Source organism: Monomorium pharaonis, chromosome 8 (genome assembly GCF_013373865.1).
Source record: "Monomorium pharaonis isolate MP-MQ-018 chromosome 8, ASM1337386v2, whole genome shotgun sequence".
Lineage (NCBI taxonomy): Eukaryota > Metazoa > Arthropoda > Insecta > Hymenoptera > Formicidae > Monomorium > Monomorium pharaonis.
Genome location: NC_050474.1, coordinates 3,085,967 through 3,101,301, shown reverse-complemented (window position 1 = coordinate 3,101,301; position 15,335 = coordinate 3,085,967). Strand labels below are relative to the sequence as shown.

At 39.0% G+C, this 15,335-nt stretch overlaps 3 protein-coding genes and 1 long non-coding RNA gene across 4 annotated transcripts in view; 2 read left to right on the top strand and 2 right to left on the bottom strand.

The window, feature by feature from the left end:
* The window catches only part of LOC105832007, an 82,692-nt gene extending 74,276 nt beyond the window's left edge, over positions 1–8,416 (top strand). The window contains exons 4-6 of the mRNA XM_028190188.2: positions 5,680–5,861; positions 6,089–6,220; positions 6,529–8,416. Coding sequence (XP_028045989.2) covers positions 5,680–5,861; positions 6,089–6,220; positions 6,529–6,676 — 462 coding nt within the window. The 3' untranslated portion in view covers positions 6,677–8,416. The remainder of the gene's footprint in view (positions 1–5,679; positions 5,862–6,088; positions 6,221–6,528) is intronic.
* On the bottom strand, positions 7,942–10,060 carry LOC118646822. The gene is made up of 2 exons (XR_004964252.1): positions 9,602–10,060; positions 7,942–9,420 (listed from the first exon to the last, which is right to left on the bottom strand). It is a non-coding gene; the product is annotated as an uncharacterized LOC118646822 (long non-coding RNA).
* A 282-nt stretch (positions 10,061–10,342) lies between these two features.
* On the top strand, positions 10,343–11,899 carry LOC105832013 (COMM domain-containing protein 8). The gene is made up of 4 exons (XM_012672583.3): positions 10,343–10,606; positions 10,674–10,835; positions 11,366–11,518; positions 11,614–11,899. Exons 1-4 carry the CDS (start codon positions 10,541–10,543, stop codon positions 11,767–11,769), a joined length of 537 nt encoding a protein of 178 aa, XP_012528037.1. The 5' UTR covers positions 10,343–10,540; the 3' UTR covers positions 11,770–11,899.
* Positions 11,900–11,902: 3 nt separating this feature from the next.
* Positions 11,903–15,335, bottom strand: part of LOC105832006 (A-kinase anchor protein 200) — a 90,762-nt gene continuing 87,329 nt past the window's right edge. Inside the window, exons 6-8 of the mRNA XM_028190237.2 lie at positions 15,007–15,177; positions 14,263–14,337; positions 11,903–14,179 (exon numbers count right to left, since the gene is read on the bottom strand). Of these exons, the coding sequence (XP_028046038.2) occupies positions 14,138–14,179; positions 14,263–14,337; positions 15,007–15,177 (288 nt within the window). The 3' untranslated portion in view covers positions 11,903–14,137. The remainder of the gene's footprint in view (positions 14,180–14,262; positions 14,338–15,006; positions 15,178–15,335) is intronic.

The following is a 15,335-nucleotide window of genomic DNA, read 5'->3' as shown; positions in this document are numbered from 1 at the left end:
TGCCTACCTACCCGAACGAGTTGATTAATTGGGAATTCGTTACGCTTTTCGAGGGAGGGATTTTATCTTAACTGTCAGATTGTTTTGAACGAAATCATATCCGTATTGAGATTAAATATTATATTACCCAAGAGCAAATCCACATAAAAAATTATATAACTGTAGAACATTAACTAAAAAAATGTTAACGCACATCGTCGGCAAACGTGTATATAAAAGATAAAAAGATTTCCCCGCACATTGATATATCCGGTTGATATCATTTACAACATGGTATATCAAGGCACCAAAGAGAGAGAGAAGTCTGTCAACGTTGTTTAGTCTGCGCTTTTTAAGATCCAACAATCCTTTGCGATACTCGAGACATCCGATAACTTTATGTATGGAATAGTCATGCGATACGCGGCGTCTGTTGCCGTCGTCTGTGCGATAGACACTTTTATTACAATGACAACACTCTTCGACTAGCTTAACGGGATTCGAGTCAACGTTCTCCCCGGCATGATTACCTTCGAAGGTAGTAGTCATGAAAAATATCTTTATTGCAAAATATTATGGAAAGTGCCATAAGTAGCGTAAGCATAACGTCTATGGTTTATTTTGCTCTCGTGATGTGATTATCCTGCTAATTTCGCACGCCGGGTTTTCCTAACATTTAATGAAACCGTCGATTCGCGAAAAGGTCGCTCTCTCGAGTAAAGCGAGGTTCAGAAAGGTCTCGGAAGATTATACCTGTGTGAATGCGTCTTCCTGTATTCAAACGCGCATGTTTGTGCATGTCAGCGAGATTTTAATCGAAGGAAAGTAGACAAAAAAACAAAAAAATATAAATACATCTTCTGTGTCAATCTCTCCCGGAAAATGAAGAATTAACCTACTGCAACGTATTGCAATGTAACACAAAAACACCAAGAAGAATTTCAAAAAGATTTTATATTTTAACAATAGCAATGTTTTTTTCTTTTTTATTTAAGTAATAAAATTCAAAAACCAAATCAATTATATTTAAATCACTCATACTAAAATAACTCAGATTATTCAAAACATCGTTAACATATAAATTATTTCTTCAAAATATTTCTAATCTTAGTTTTTTGTCTACCTATAGAATATTTGCATCAAAAATATATCAATGTACTGATAAGGTACAGCTTTATTTCGCTTTACATCGATGTGCAATTACTAAATGGTACTGTATGATGCGACTAATTAAATAATCGTGATTGATTTTCTAAAAATTCGCAATCTAAATTCAGTACATCCGTAACACTTTTCAAATAAGCCACGTAATACACATATATAAACATTTGACATATCGCAGCTTTTCTATGATCGTTTTTTATTCAAGTCGATATCGATTTGTGTCTTACTATGTGTCGTTGATAAAAAAAAAACCGTTAAAACTATAAATAAAAATTTAAAAAATATTACAAAAATAGTCAAATGGTCTAAGTATAACCGTCGTTGCGCGCGACACAGAGTCTATCTCGTTGATTTTAATAATTTATAAACTATTGACATTAAAAAATTTTTAATTAAGAATTGCGATTGATTAATCTTGAGATTATAACTGTACTAAAGAAATATTGTATCATAGAACAATGTACCTAATTGCAAAATTAAAATTGAATAATATAATTTATGGGAACAATCACAATTATTTTTCCTAAGCAAAAATAAAATGACGAAAGAATTCGCTTTACAAAATCGTCACGGTGCAATTTGGTACAAATGACTCGATAAAAAAAAAATAAAGCTTGGAACATTCGGAGTATTCGTCTGAGAGACGTGCCTTCGACACGGTTCACCGATCCCTCGAGACCGGCGTGCACGTGATTTCGTGCCGGGTTCCTGTGTTTCATTCACGAACGAACGCCCGAAGCGAGATACGGCGAATGTTAATGAGGCGACCGGTCAGCTGCTCCGATCCCGCGAGAGGGATAATCCTTCGTGGAAATTAAATTCCGGAATTCCCGTGATCCACCGGACGATGAGTCTTCGAAGAAGCCCTCTTTGCAAATCGCCCATCTCTGTGGCATTATGGAAATCATCCCGCCTCGCGGAACGTTCCGCTTCCTACGCCTGATGTTACAATTATACGGCGCGACCGTGCGCGAAAGAGGTATGGTATTAAGAAACGCAAAGTAGAAAATGTTTCGCGGAAACCTCCTCCGAGTTGTCTTGCTTCTCGATTGATAATAAAATATCATGTTGTCAGGATATCGTGTAATTTTCATCGATCTTGTCGCGATTCGTTGCCACAAATTACTCCGTGTCATTTGTACATACTGTAGCTCAAACGAACGAACATGAGCGAGGAATGATCGAATACTGTTCACGCCGCGAAACCCGTACAATCGCCATCGGCGACAACTCCTTAAGCTGACTTTATATTATGGGCGTGGAGAGTCATATAAGTGCACTAGCTGCACCCCATAAACATGCCTACGCTACTCCACGCACGCCTGTCCCATTCCGACAAAAATTCTGAAACACGAGACCGACGGAACCTCGTGCCACGCTACTACCTTTCCGCTGATTAGATGCATCCCTTAGGAAATGCAATCTCCTCCGATTATTGGTGCTGAGTTCGCGCAAAGAGAAACATGAAACTCGCAATAAACGTTCAATTGGATTAAGAAACAAACAGCAGCATAAACGTTGAGAATTTCCTGAATATTATTGTTATTAAGAAATGTTTATTTGCAAAAATTATGAAAAATTTTCTAAAAGTGTCTACACAATAGTGGCAGAAATAAATTTGAAAAGTAACTGCAAAGCAAAATTGTTTTCATCTCATTGTATTTAATGATAACTATTAATGAGGTAATCTCCAATATTTTTCGTATAGTTAGAGCAGCAAATAGTAAGGATATCGACCAATTTCGAGAGAGCGAATACATTCCCCGTAGAACGTCCCACGTGCGGCATGAAATTTATGACCACAATCTCTCGGCCAGACCATCCGTCAGAGACGATCGCGAATCTCAATTCTCATGTACCGGACTCATGACGGAGCTGGTCTCTCTCTCGGAGAATGCAGCCCCTCGGTTCATGCAGCTCGTATTACAGAGGGTCAGCGAGCTCCGCGCACTTTATCAAGACAGAAAAAGAAGAGAGTCCCACGCGCGCGCGTTTCTTCGGCGCAATTTGTCGTGCACGGATTTGTATCCCGTTCCATGGGGCTTTGCTCGATGCATCGCTCTCATTTGAAAACGCGCCGGTCTTTTCAATCAAATTCAATTCAATTTTCAATATGCAATTTTTCTTACGGAACTGTAAGATACAACGAAGGTAATAATTATAGTCATCGACGGCTGACGAGTGGGATTGCGATCGCCTCCGGCCTTCTACGCCGCCTCGAAAGACTGTCGCAATCCTGCCTTCTTAATGACATCGCGAGAAACGATTGCCGCAATCGTACCCTTGTGTGCCTACCCCACGTATAGCGAAAGGGCATCAATCGAGCAGCGCGCAACGTCGTGATTACGCGCGACTGCGGAATCGAATAAGTAAAATCGTAACCGTGTGATTGATTGTTCGACATCGCCGACTGGACGCGCGATCGTAGCGTATCGTGCCGCGCGTTTATTGTCATCGATCTAAGTGATTGAGCACTCTATCGAGTACCGCGATCTATTTAACGGAATTTTATTTTTGTGCCAGCCGCAAATGTACGACGCGTACAGAGGTCTCGCGTAGATTCAGTCGAGATTAAATCTTTAAATCCCACATGTGAAACTTGTACGAGTGGAAAGCTACTTTTTTACAAGCTAGAAACCCGAGATCTTCGTTGTAACGTTCTTCTGAGCCGCGAATCGGTTCTTTCTTCATATAGTTTTGTGACGGCTACCCGATGCAAGAAGCATTGTGGATTTTTCGCTCGTCGTAAAATACGTCGTGAAATGCGCAATCAATGCGCTTTGAATTTTAAACTGTAATAATATAAACGGTTAATTTTTTTTTTTCCTTCACGCAATACACATCGGATCGCAAGCTTTCTATTACACACAATGTGAATCAAAAATGTCCGTCCAAAATATAATTACGAACGCGACGTGGTCACTTGTGATGTGACTTGCAGAAAATTTCTCTTACAGGTGATTTTCTAACTTTCAATTAATTGAATTCTTATTCCTGGCGTGGCCACTGAATCGAATTCACTTCACAATTTAACGAGCGGAAAAAAAATCTGTGCGTTTTGTGCCACAAAATACAAGCGCAAAAACAATCCCTAAAGATCAATAACGTTTATAAAAAAAATTTATTAACAATCGAGGCCTAGAACCGTTTAATCCAAAATAGCCATGGGCACTTAAATATGCAAGATGAAAATTTTCTGCATTATGTATAAATGTAAAATAAATTTCCAAAATCTTACATCCTTGAACTTAATCTCGTGATTGTATTTTAAAATAGAAAGAAATTTCTGAATAAGATTAAGACATTGATCATCAACTGGTCTATATCTCTTGCTGACCGGATGTCATATCATTGAGAGTAGTCGAAGTTCTATTTATATCAAACGTCAATTCCGTGTCAATTATTGGAATAACCGATTGAATCACGTCAGATGCGAGCTAAAATCGGTACGTGCGAGCCAGAGTAATGCGGGGCAATTAAAGTCGATTAAAAGCGGGCTAAATACGGACCGACGATACGGACTTGAGCGTCGGCAGCGTGTCAGTCGGTAAAATGTCTAGTTTGTTGTAGAGCGGAGGGCACAAAAGTGAGCCGGGTTAATTGAACTCAATTAAAACTGGGTCGGGCATGTACGGGCCGATAGTCTAGTTTTTTTAAACATAATATTATGCAGCCCGTGGTCTCGTTGCTCTCGTTAGCCCGGCGCGCGACATCGCCGCTGTGATGAGAACGCTCGCCCGTTATGTCGGACGGTTCATTCACGCATTCACAATTGATGTGTATAACATAGAAAAAAAAAATTAGTATCAACTCAACAATTATTATCTCATATGTAAGGATATAAAATCTTTAAAGACCTTGATAGTCTTACATTTCAACAACAAATATTATATTATTTCAAAATATATTCATAATGGTCATCTGGAAAGCACAATGTATATGAATATTTTGATAATAATAGTATTAACATGAGTGTGCGAAAGTGCAATCACAAAAAAATCGCACAACTATCGCATCACTGACTTCTTTTCTAGAGACAAAAATATCTTAAAGAGTTTTACGTGAAGAGAAAGACTCCGAGCAACGTAAAATCTAAAATTGGGCTATAAGACGACTTTCAAACTACTCTCGAAAATGTGTCTTTAAGACGTCTTGTCCCAGCTTTAGACTCTGTATTGAGACGACACGATAACGTGCATAGCTATAAGAAAGAAATGAAGCTGGATTAACTTCCTGTGTACCGTGTGTAGCATTATTTACGAAGTTGCTTATGCGTATCATGCGCAATCTCTTAACGCGACGATATTTACCTGGTTACATCGCGAAACCATTGGTGCAACCGTTTTCCGCACTGCGGCGTAAGTAAATATTTAGCGAATAAATAAACGGTATAGAGAAAGGTCTACCGACGAGTTTCTCGGACGTGCCTTTCGATTCTCTCGCGCATAACGTATATCGTTTACCGATTGATTATGCGTATCGCGCGCCCGTTCCAACATTCTCGCACAGTAATGTTTATTCCTGATTTTATTGCAGACCACGAGCGTGGGCGGTGCCAGCGTAGTGGAGAAGCTATCGTTCTACAATCACACGGAATGCGAATGCAGGGAGAGGTCCGAATACGACACGGTGAACGACAGACCCGCGGACCATAGAGTCTCCCGGCACCATCAGTCCTCCTCGCCCCCTCAAAACATGAAAAAACCACCGAGAAAACCGTAAGTTCTACGGAAAAAGCACATCTTTAGCAATCCGCGACAATTATCAATAAAAAAAAAGTATATCGGCACTTTAATTCTACCATTCTTATATTAATATTTGTACCTTAACATAACGGTTCAACATTTATAAGAGAAACGGTGCAGAATATTTCTCATTGTATAATTGTTCCTGAAATTTGATTCATTAATCCTGTAACTGCTGTAAAAAAGAACTTTTACTTCAGATGCCGTTGCCCATCGGAATTTACACCGAGGATCACGCTGGAAGGCGTATGTCAGTGTAACTGCTACGAGAGCAACGAAAATTGCATAAAGACCAGACGCGGAAAGGGATACTTCTCCCTCGCGGACAGAATGTGAGTAAGCCTGCGCGTTCTCTTTGCGATTTCGTCGCCGAAGTACATTGCAATGCACAAGCTTAAAAGTAAAGACATCACGCTCACGTATGAGTGTGCCATTTACAAGACAACGTAATTGCGAGCTACCCTTTGTATGTCGTAAAATCGTATTTCATCATAACCGCGTTCTGCGAGAAGTCCAATTTAATTCCCTCATGTCCAATTTAGTTCCAACTCTACACGAGACGAATACGTTTGCTCTAGTGACCTCGGGTACTTTGAAAATTTCGCCCACTCGATGGAAACCTTTGCCTTTTGCTTCACAGATGCATTCAGAATAGTGAGTGCGCGATGCCCAACTGCGAATTCGGCGAGTACATAAAGTGGCAAGGCAGGTGCCCGCGGAAGAGGGACACTTTCGACGCGATGGCGACGAACTACCGCACGAATCTGAATCATCGATTCAGGAGCTAGACGGCAGACGCGACAGCAACGAGGACGAGGATGACGATCGCGAATGGAATGCGATCCTGTAACAGTGCCAATGAGTAAAAAGATGGAGCTAGCACGCGACGAAGGGGCACGAAGGGAAAACTGACGGTGCCATTTTTCATTTTCTTTTCTTTTTTTTTTTAAGTACTTTCATCAGAGAGAAAGAGAGACTCGCGACTTAATATTGTACATGTACGCGCGCGTATGTTGTGTATAAAAAATGTACGTCGTTATCTAGGGACGCGTGTGTATCGTCGTCGCTTCCTTCCCTTTTCCTTCTTGCCGCCAAGGATCGGCGAGGATACGAAGTGATAACACGGTCGTCGACTTTTCGGTACCGGTGATCGTCTCGCGGGGACACTAAAGAAAAAGTAAGAAAATAGTATTTCGACGTTCAACTGATAAAAGTGTAATTTTATGGCGCTCACAACGGTTTCTTGTACCGCATAAGAGAGCCGTAGGTTGTCGTTGATATTCAGTTATAAGATTTTGAGTCGTTAAGATAAGAGGATAACATTCTACATGATTAAAGGCGATTGCTCTAGGATATAAAACGATACATATATATATAAACAATTGCACTATAGAATTACCAGTGACGAGATGAAGCGCTTTTAGTAATAATTTTCGTCGTGGAGGAAAAATGACTGTCTTTCGAGGCGGGAATGTGTGTGTCTCGCCGGACGAGCGGGAGGAGGAAATCGCACGGCGAGCCGCGCCGAAATTACACGTAAATCTGAGAGGGTGCGATAATGTCTCTTAAGTTAATGGTAATTTTACGTGATAAGCGATAAGACCTCCGGTTATCATAGTGTTTACGCTGAGAAGACCTCGGACGCGAGCCTAGTCTGGGATCCTGATTTCCGTTCTGCGCGGGAGAATTTCTCGGCTCGTTGAGTCGCACGCGATGCCCTTCAATTCCCACCCTTTCGTCAATTAGACACGAAACTTAATTACGTGACCCATTATATGCTCATTACGACAGCTTTGCCCGAAACTGTGTTTACGATATTGCGACGCGCGACAAACAACAAGTGGGAGATACCAAAGTACGAGCGATCGCGCAGAATCGAAACAGATCGTTAACGTAGCCACATTTTGTATGTTACACGACTACAGAATATTTCTATCGTATTTAATCGAGCATTGATGTACGCCCCCCACGTTCGTTAATTTAATATTTAATCGATATAGGCAGAGAGAGAGAGAGAGAGAGAGAGAAAGAGAAAGAAGGAGAGAAAAAGAGAGAGGAGGAGGGGAATGGGCGCGCTCAGTTTTTTGCATCTCTATACACTAGAGGAAAAAATTCAGTTTGCCCTCGGCAAAAGCTGTTTAATTGAGGATTTTTAACAGGAAGCAAATATTCTGTTTTATATGACAAAAAATTTAGTCACTGATAAAAATGCTTCAGCTAAACAGCTGGAAGCACTGAAAAATTTTCTCCCCCCTGGTGCACGCAGATGATGTAACACGAGAGCGAGCGAGCCCGTCCTAACACCGCGAACGGCGTAGCCCTGATGTATTTTCTATGTTATTAATAAAACAGTAAAATCACAAAGAACCACGGTAGAACCAATTGTATGTGTCGAAACGTAAATACGTGGATTATACGCGACCGACTCCGAGAAGATAGCCGTTGTATTGTCAATGTTGCCGCTTCTTTACTACGTGACTATAATATAATCTGAGAATATATAAAATATGATACTGTGTACAACCTCACTTCTCTCATCTCATTTTCCCCCTCTCCCAATCTCTCAATTCTCTATTCCTAATTTTAATATCTCTCGATATATCTTTATCTTAATATCTCCATTTTCAATAATATATATAAAAGTCTATCATATATTAAATTAATATATATTATAGTGCCACAGTTTGCAAGCTTTAAAATATTTACCTTTCTCTTGTGAATCTATTTGTGAATAAAACATGCATTTCGTGTTTCTCGATGAAGCCATGGGAGGATCGCAAAACTGGATACTCTTTTCAAGATTTTTCTTAGAAGCATTTTTATCTCGTGCAACTCATACGCATTTCTATACATTCATTTCACCTACAACATAAATATATTATGTATAAATATATATCATCTCGTGTATTATATATTATATTGTACGTATACCTACGATATTAAATATATAATAATGTTATAAATGTATGTTAGATTAAATACGTTAAATTTATGATTTTATAATACATTTGAATTATAAATATAATTAACTTTTATGAATTTGTAGCATGCAAATTATAAATATCAGCTTGTAAATTTGTTTCCGCCCCTCGCAATCGTGAAATTCACGTAAAATCATAGGAATTATGAACGATTTATGAATCTATTAAAAACTACATCCTCGATCATCTAATGATTCGCGAATGAGAATTAATTTCGTACCTATCAATACGAACGACTGACTCGAAATTTCGCTCTTACGTAAGGGTGCGTTCATATTCTTCACCCGAGTGTCCTCAGATGTAGTTTTATCCTTGTTTAACATTCAGTAAATAACAAGGATAAAATGATACCTGGAAACACTCGGGTGGGGAATCTGAACGCAGCCTAACTCACGCATTCATACATGAACTTGTATTGCGTAATGGCGGCCGTAAAAGTGATGTGAAACGAATAGACAAAGAATTGTCGAAAGGCACTTACCGACCGCAGGAAGACGTTCGCATAAATCATCTCATTTTACCGTCATATAGATGAAAGCCGCTGGCAGCAACTAAACAAACATGTAGAGATGCATGTATTATTATTAGCGTTATCCCAATAAATACATATATAATATCGAGATCACATCGTCGGAGTGCACGGCTTGAGAAACCTAACCCAGATCGATCGGAGTACACGAGTAGATAAACGCATCCTGCCAAAATTTACTTGAGGAAAGGACGGAGGCATACCTCAACTCGAAACATGTCGTGAAATCTATCGAAAGGCATCGGAATTCCTGTGGAGATTCATCGCCGAGGGAGATCACGACACAAACCGTGACAAACGTAAACGGACGATCACAAAAAACTGGCGCGAATGACGCGATGGCGCGAATTGCAATAAGTTTGAAATTGCAGCAACGGATGTTAGGAGTGGTGGTGCCATCTAGCGTGGAAACCGTGGAAGCCGAGCTCACGCGACAACATAGATTCCACATTTATCTTTGGAGTTGAAACAACCGATCGATATATGTACTGTTATTATCTTTAACCTGAAAGCGGTCATCGCGTCGTTTTAGGTGATTTCATCCTCAGCGCTTCTATGTGCACAATTTGTGCACATAGAGGCGCTGATGGATGAAAACACCTAAAACGACGCGATGAGGCGATGACCGCTCTCAGCTTTAACACTTGCCTATCGATCTTCTACTATTTCATTCTTTTTGTTATTGCAATTTTTATTTCTATTATTATAATTATAATTACTTTGTTATTATTAGAATTTCATTGTTACTAGAATTTCTATTACTACACTATCATTTTTTTATTATTATCATCACAATTCCTATTATTTTCGCTTACTCTGAACATCTGAATAGATCGCTTGATTCTTAAAATCAGTTGTCACGCGACTGATGCAAAATTGCAAATATGTGTGCCTTTCGTATTTTCCATACGCGCCAGTAGATAACGTACTGACGCGATGTCGACTGTGATTTCCTAACCTCGATTGTAAGTCGAGACCGTCGAGGTTGTACTTCCGACGTTTAAAATTGTATTCAATTGAAAGAATCTTCCATTAACTGAGAACAACATAATTATGAGGTTTTGCAAATTTCTGGAATTGAAATTATAATCTGCTATCACGTTGACGTTGACATTGTCGAGGAGCGCACGTTGAGGAGAACGATGGAGAGCACTCAGTCGCTGTACATCAGCCTCTTCAGCGAGGAAAAGAGCGACGTTTTGAAGGAGGTCGGTAACGCAACGATATTCTTGCTCTCGTTTGACATAACGCGTGACGATCTCGCTTTGTGTTAAGTTGTTGCATGCGTGTGTCGACGAGATCTGCGGCCGCCCGGGTCCGTCGTACCGCAAATTCGCCAACAGCATGGATTGGAGCAAGGCGGAGTACGAAGGTGTTTACAAGCTGATATCGTCGTTGCTTCGAAATCCCGCATCTCTTTACTTGGTGGAGGAAAAGGTAAAACTGCTGAAAAATTGTTAATCAACAAGGAATGGGAAACTGTAACTAGGAAATTTTTTAAAATTATGAAATTTTAGCAATGCATAGATCCTGACATGTAATAAATTATTTTCTTTTGCTACCTTAGAGTTCACCTTAAAGTAGTAATAATAAAATTAACTTTTGAAAATTGGAAATGTTTTATTTTTGTTTCATTATTCACCAACAAAGACATGGAATAAAATTTCAAAGAGCAAATTTTTCTTTCACTGAGATTTATTGATTTAGTGAACTTATTCATAATTGTCTAAGAATGGATCAAAAATGAAAAATGAGCCAATTTTCAAGAATCTTTCAGAATAAATTCCAACAGCAAAAAATTAAATTTGTTAGGATATGTTTCATGTATTTATTAAATTTTTGAATTGAAACCTTTCATAATAAATCTTATCAAATTTTAAAATCATACGGTATCCTAACTTTAATATAAGTCTATTTTAAACTTTGTTCCAAAATTAAATTTTGTTTTGAAAACGATTGTCTTTTAGATGCCACAAGAATACCAAGAGTTACCCGAGCAAGTGCAACAGAATATTCTTACTTGCTTAAAAGTGCGCAGGGAACAACTGACAGATGCTTTACTGAGGGAACATTATAAAGGGAAATTACCAACAGTAATCGATCACGATTGGAGATTGAAGGTACACCTAACAATCATTTTATCAATATCTGTACCTATCAATTAATCTGCAATATGTATTTTCTATTTTAACCGCCTCGTTATATTTTTTTACAGTTGGTAATGGGTTCGAGCAAGATGGCTTCATTAAGGGAATCTCTACTTCAGTTAGATCTCATAGTAGAAGATAAGGAATCTCAACGTATTATAAATTTGGAACTGAATAAAGACGAGCTAGATACAGTAATAAACAGTTTAGAAAGGCTAATGTAGGACGTTTTGATATTTTTATAATAAAAAAACGAAATAATTTGTACATATATCCTATATATTAATGTATATCAAGTTGTGGTATCACGTGCAGGACAGACTCCATGGTGAAATAAATTACTCGTCCCTGGTACACTTTGTTTCACAGTTTATTATAGGTTATAGATAAATGTAGAATAGTTTAGTTACTATTATAACTGCTGATCTCGAAGATACTGGAGACTGTATTTTCGCATCTGAGGCGGTTTCGATTCAAAGATCTCATTTATAATTTTGTAGTCTCCGGCGCAAAATAAATAAACGAGCGAGGTTTGCCTCGACGGCGCCTCAGAGTGATAGCAATCACTAGAAAATGGTATAGATGTACGGATATTATCAGTCTCGGTTCGCTCGTGAAGAATTTCGATAAAAAGTTCGCTCTCGTCGCCAAAACGTGTCTTCCTATTAAGACGCTGAATTTTTTTTTCTTTTTTCGTTGTAAAGATCATTTTTACGGACAGATGTATCTAATGAATGATTTTACTATACAACTTTTAACTTTATTTCTTTCCCGTCCTTATACGTATGTAACCGCTTAAAAATTAATGCCGGTCACGGACACGAGTGAAGACTCGATTCCTTTCTTTTTTTATGCTCGATATTACCGGATATCGGAGCATTGTCACACGTGTATAATGCGCTTCTCGTTTACAACTTTATGATCTACGCTACGATCTTAATAAAAAAAGCTTTGATAAGATAATTACTCTTTTTACTTCTGGAGATCCGTATAAACGTAGAAACGTAGAAACATCGTATGAAAACTTGACAAAGGTACCGTTCCGGGGTGATAAATTGTGCATGTCTCGTAAACTGTAATTAGGCGATACTTTTTTAATGATTATCATAAAAATTACGATAGGCTTCGTCATAAGTGTTCTCTCTCGTATGGAGAAGTAGCAATGTTCGAACAAACGCCGAATTTACACAAACGCATTCTCTCTATATAGTCTAGATTAATATATCACTTATATCTCGTTTTTTTTTTTCGACTTACTGTATATACTTTATTTCGTATGTCCCATGGTACGTATATACGTATACACGGTGTAAATGTCCTCTTTGCGTGTGTTGGTGTATGTGTCTCCGCGTGTCTCGCAAACGCCTTTGTGCGCGCGCGCCTATCAAAATTATGTTAAAAAATGTGCAGTTCCTCGTTACAACGTAAAACGTCTCGATTGTACAGATGTAAACAGAAAAAGGAAAACCAAACCGCGAAGGAAATACGAGCAAAACAATGCCAGGTGCCCTCGAAGTCGTTGATAAAAGTCGCCGATGTGAGTGCGATTTTTATTCGTACGAAGTTTTATCGCATATCATCGAACAATCATCTTCCCTTCGTCTTCCAAATTTCTTGCTTGCGTATTTCCATCTTTTTCCTGTTCTCACCGTGGCGAAGACGCATCCTTATCTCTCGTTTCGCGCACTACCATTCTCTTTCACCTTTCACACCGTCAATCGCTATATCACACACAGCCTGCCCTCTCGATATATTTCCTTTTCTATATTTCGGCTTTCTCTCTCTCTCTCTCTCTTTCTCTCATTCTCTCTCATGCTCTCTTTCTTTCATCTCTTTCATTCTCGTTCACACTCTTTCGCTTTCATAGAGTACAATAGTTATGTAATTACGGGAGGGCGCCATCCAAATGAGTATTTCCTCTGGAATGCGCGACGAACGATTTCTCGCCTTATCGTCTTGACGATCTTAATTATTCGCTTCTATCGCTTGCGTCCGTCGCGCGATGTTCGAGCATTAGACTTTACTTCAGTAACAGTTAATGATACTTTAAAAATTTCTACACAGCAGGGACGATCATTGTAACCCGCGGCTGGACTCGATCCAAAAGCTGTTTCAGTGCTTTAAAACTTTTCCCGCGCGCCACAAAGAATGGAACGAGCATTTAATCTGTGCGTTTAATCTGTGACGGGTGTTTAATCAGTGAAAGAGATCGTGCAAGAACGTTACATGTGTTCCTCCAGCAGAATCACACGTTCACGTAATGTATGGATCTCGTGAATGTAAATAGTTGTTAAATAAACGATCATAGATTTTCACGCACGCAATCTCGTTTATCCCGCCGTCAAACACCGTCTAATAATTAATAGGCCTACTATATAGAGTCTACATGCTCTCGCGATACCGCGATCGTCGTCATCGTCATCATCGTCATCGTCGTCGTCGCCCCGTTTTCCCCTTTTGCTGCTCGTAACGAAAGAACGTTATTTTCTGTTGCAGGAATGGTCCAAATATACATATCTATATAATATACTTTTTTGGTTTTAACGAGAGAAAAGAACTTTCTTCTTTCCAAAATACAATTCGATTAGGCGTTTATTCGTTTATGTTGTTTTGGTGCGCGTCAGCGATGATTTCCTGGAAAAAAAAAAGATTAATAGTTTCGTTTAAGAGTGCAAATCGATGTTACAAAATATCTCGTATAAAAAAGAACCACTTACATTCGTGTTGCATTCGATAGCTTCGTTCACTGCCGCCGCGACTGCTTTATCGCTTATGTCGATCTCCTCAATAGCCTTTAGAAAGAAAGAGAATAAAAATATTAACGGCGTTTATAACTGCTTAGTCACTGTAAAAAGGTGCAATCGCAATATTAATGATCAGATGGCCCCTTCGCTCGTTAATCTTCTTCGGTCAGTACTCGATAATGACCTTCAGACTCAATTTACGCTTGTCGAACGTAAATGATCTCTTGGCGATCATCATGTATATACAATCATATCAAAATTGGCAAGTATCCGATATTTCAACTGTTACACCCATTAACTAAGAAATTTTATCTAATAATTATCAAAAGGTCTCCGTTATTTTGAAAATTAAAACGTTAATAATTAAGATTTATTAAGAATTAATATAAGCTTCTTCCGGGACAAAAACTTACTGTATAAATACTCGTATCTCTCGCGATATAATTTAACAATACATAATAATTTCCATTGTCTTTAAATTTCTCATTAAAACATTTAAAAAATGTGTGCGTAAATAAAATCTTTAATCACAAAGCGAATAATGATAAAGAATTGAGAGCTATTGAGACTCTCCTCACACATGCATGCGAAACGATCGATCAATGATATCCCGCATATCATCGACAATGACTCACTCCAGACTAATAATAGCGCGAACGTACGTGATTATAATCTTCAGACTGCGTCTAGACTGAAAATATCTATATCTATGTATACCTTGGTGACCGAGGCGACGTCTTCAGTGATAGCCGGTGCTGTTGGCGGAGAGGCGGGTGCCTCAGTTGGAATAGCTGGCGGTGGAACTTTGGGAGCTTCATCGGCGTTTTCCGTCGTATTGGCATCGTGGCCGATATTGTTTTCTACCGGCGCCTCGACTTCTGGGGCGTTCTGAAAACACAAAGTCTCCTCGTTATGCGATTGTCATGTATTCATTCATTCATTATTTCTCTCTCGCTCTTTCTATCTTTCTTCAAGTCCAAATCAAGTCCCAGCATGCTGTAACGAGAACGAATGACGCAAGACCGATTCTGCCGAACAATTTTCAT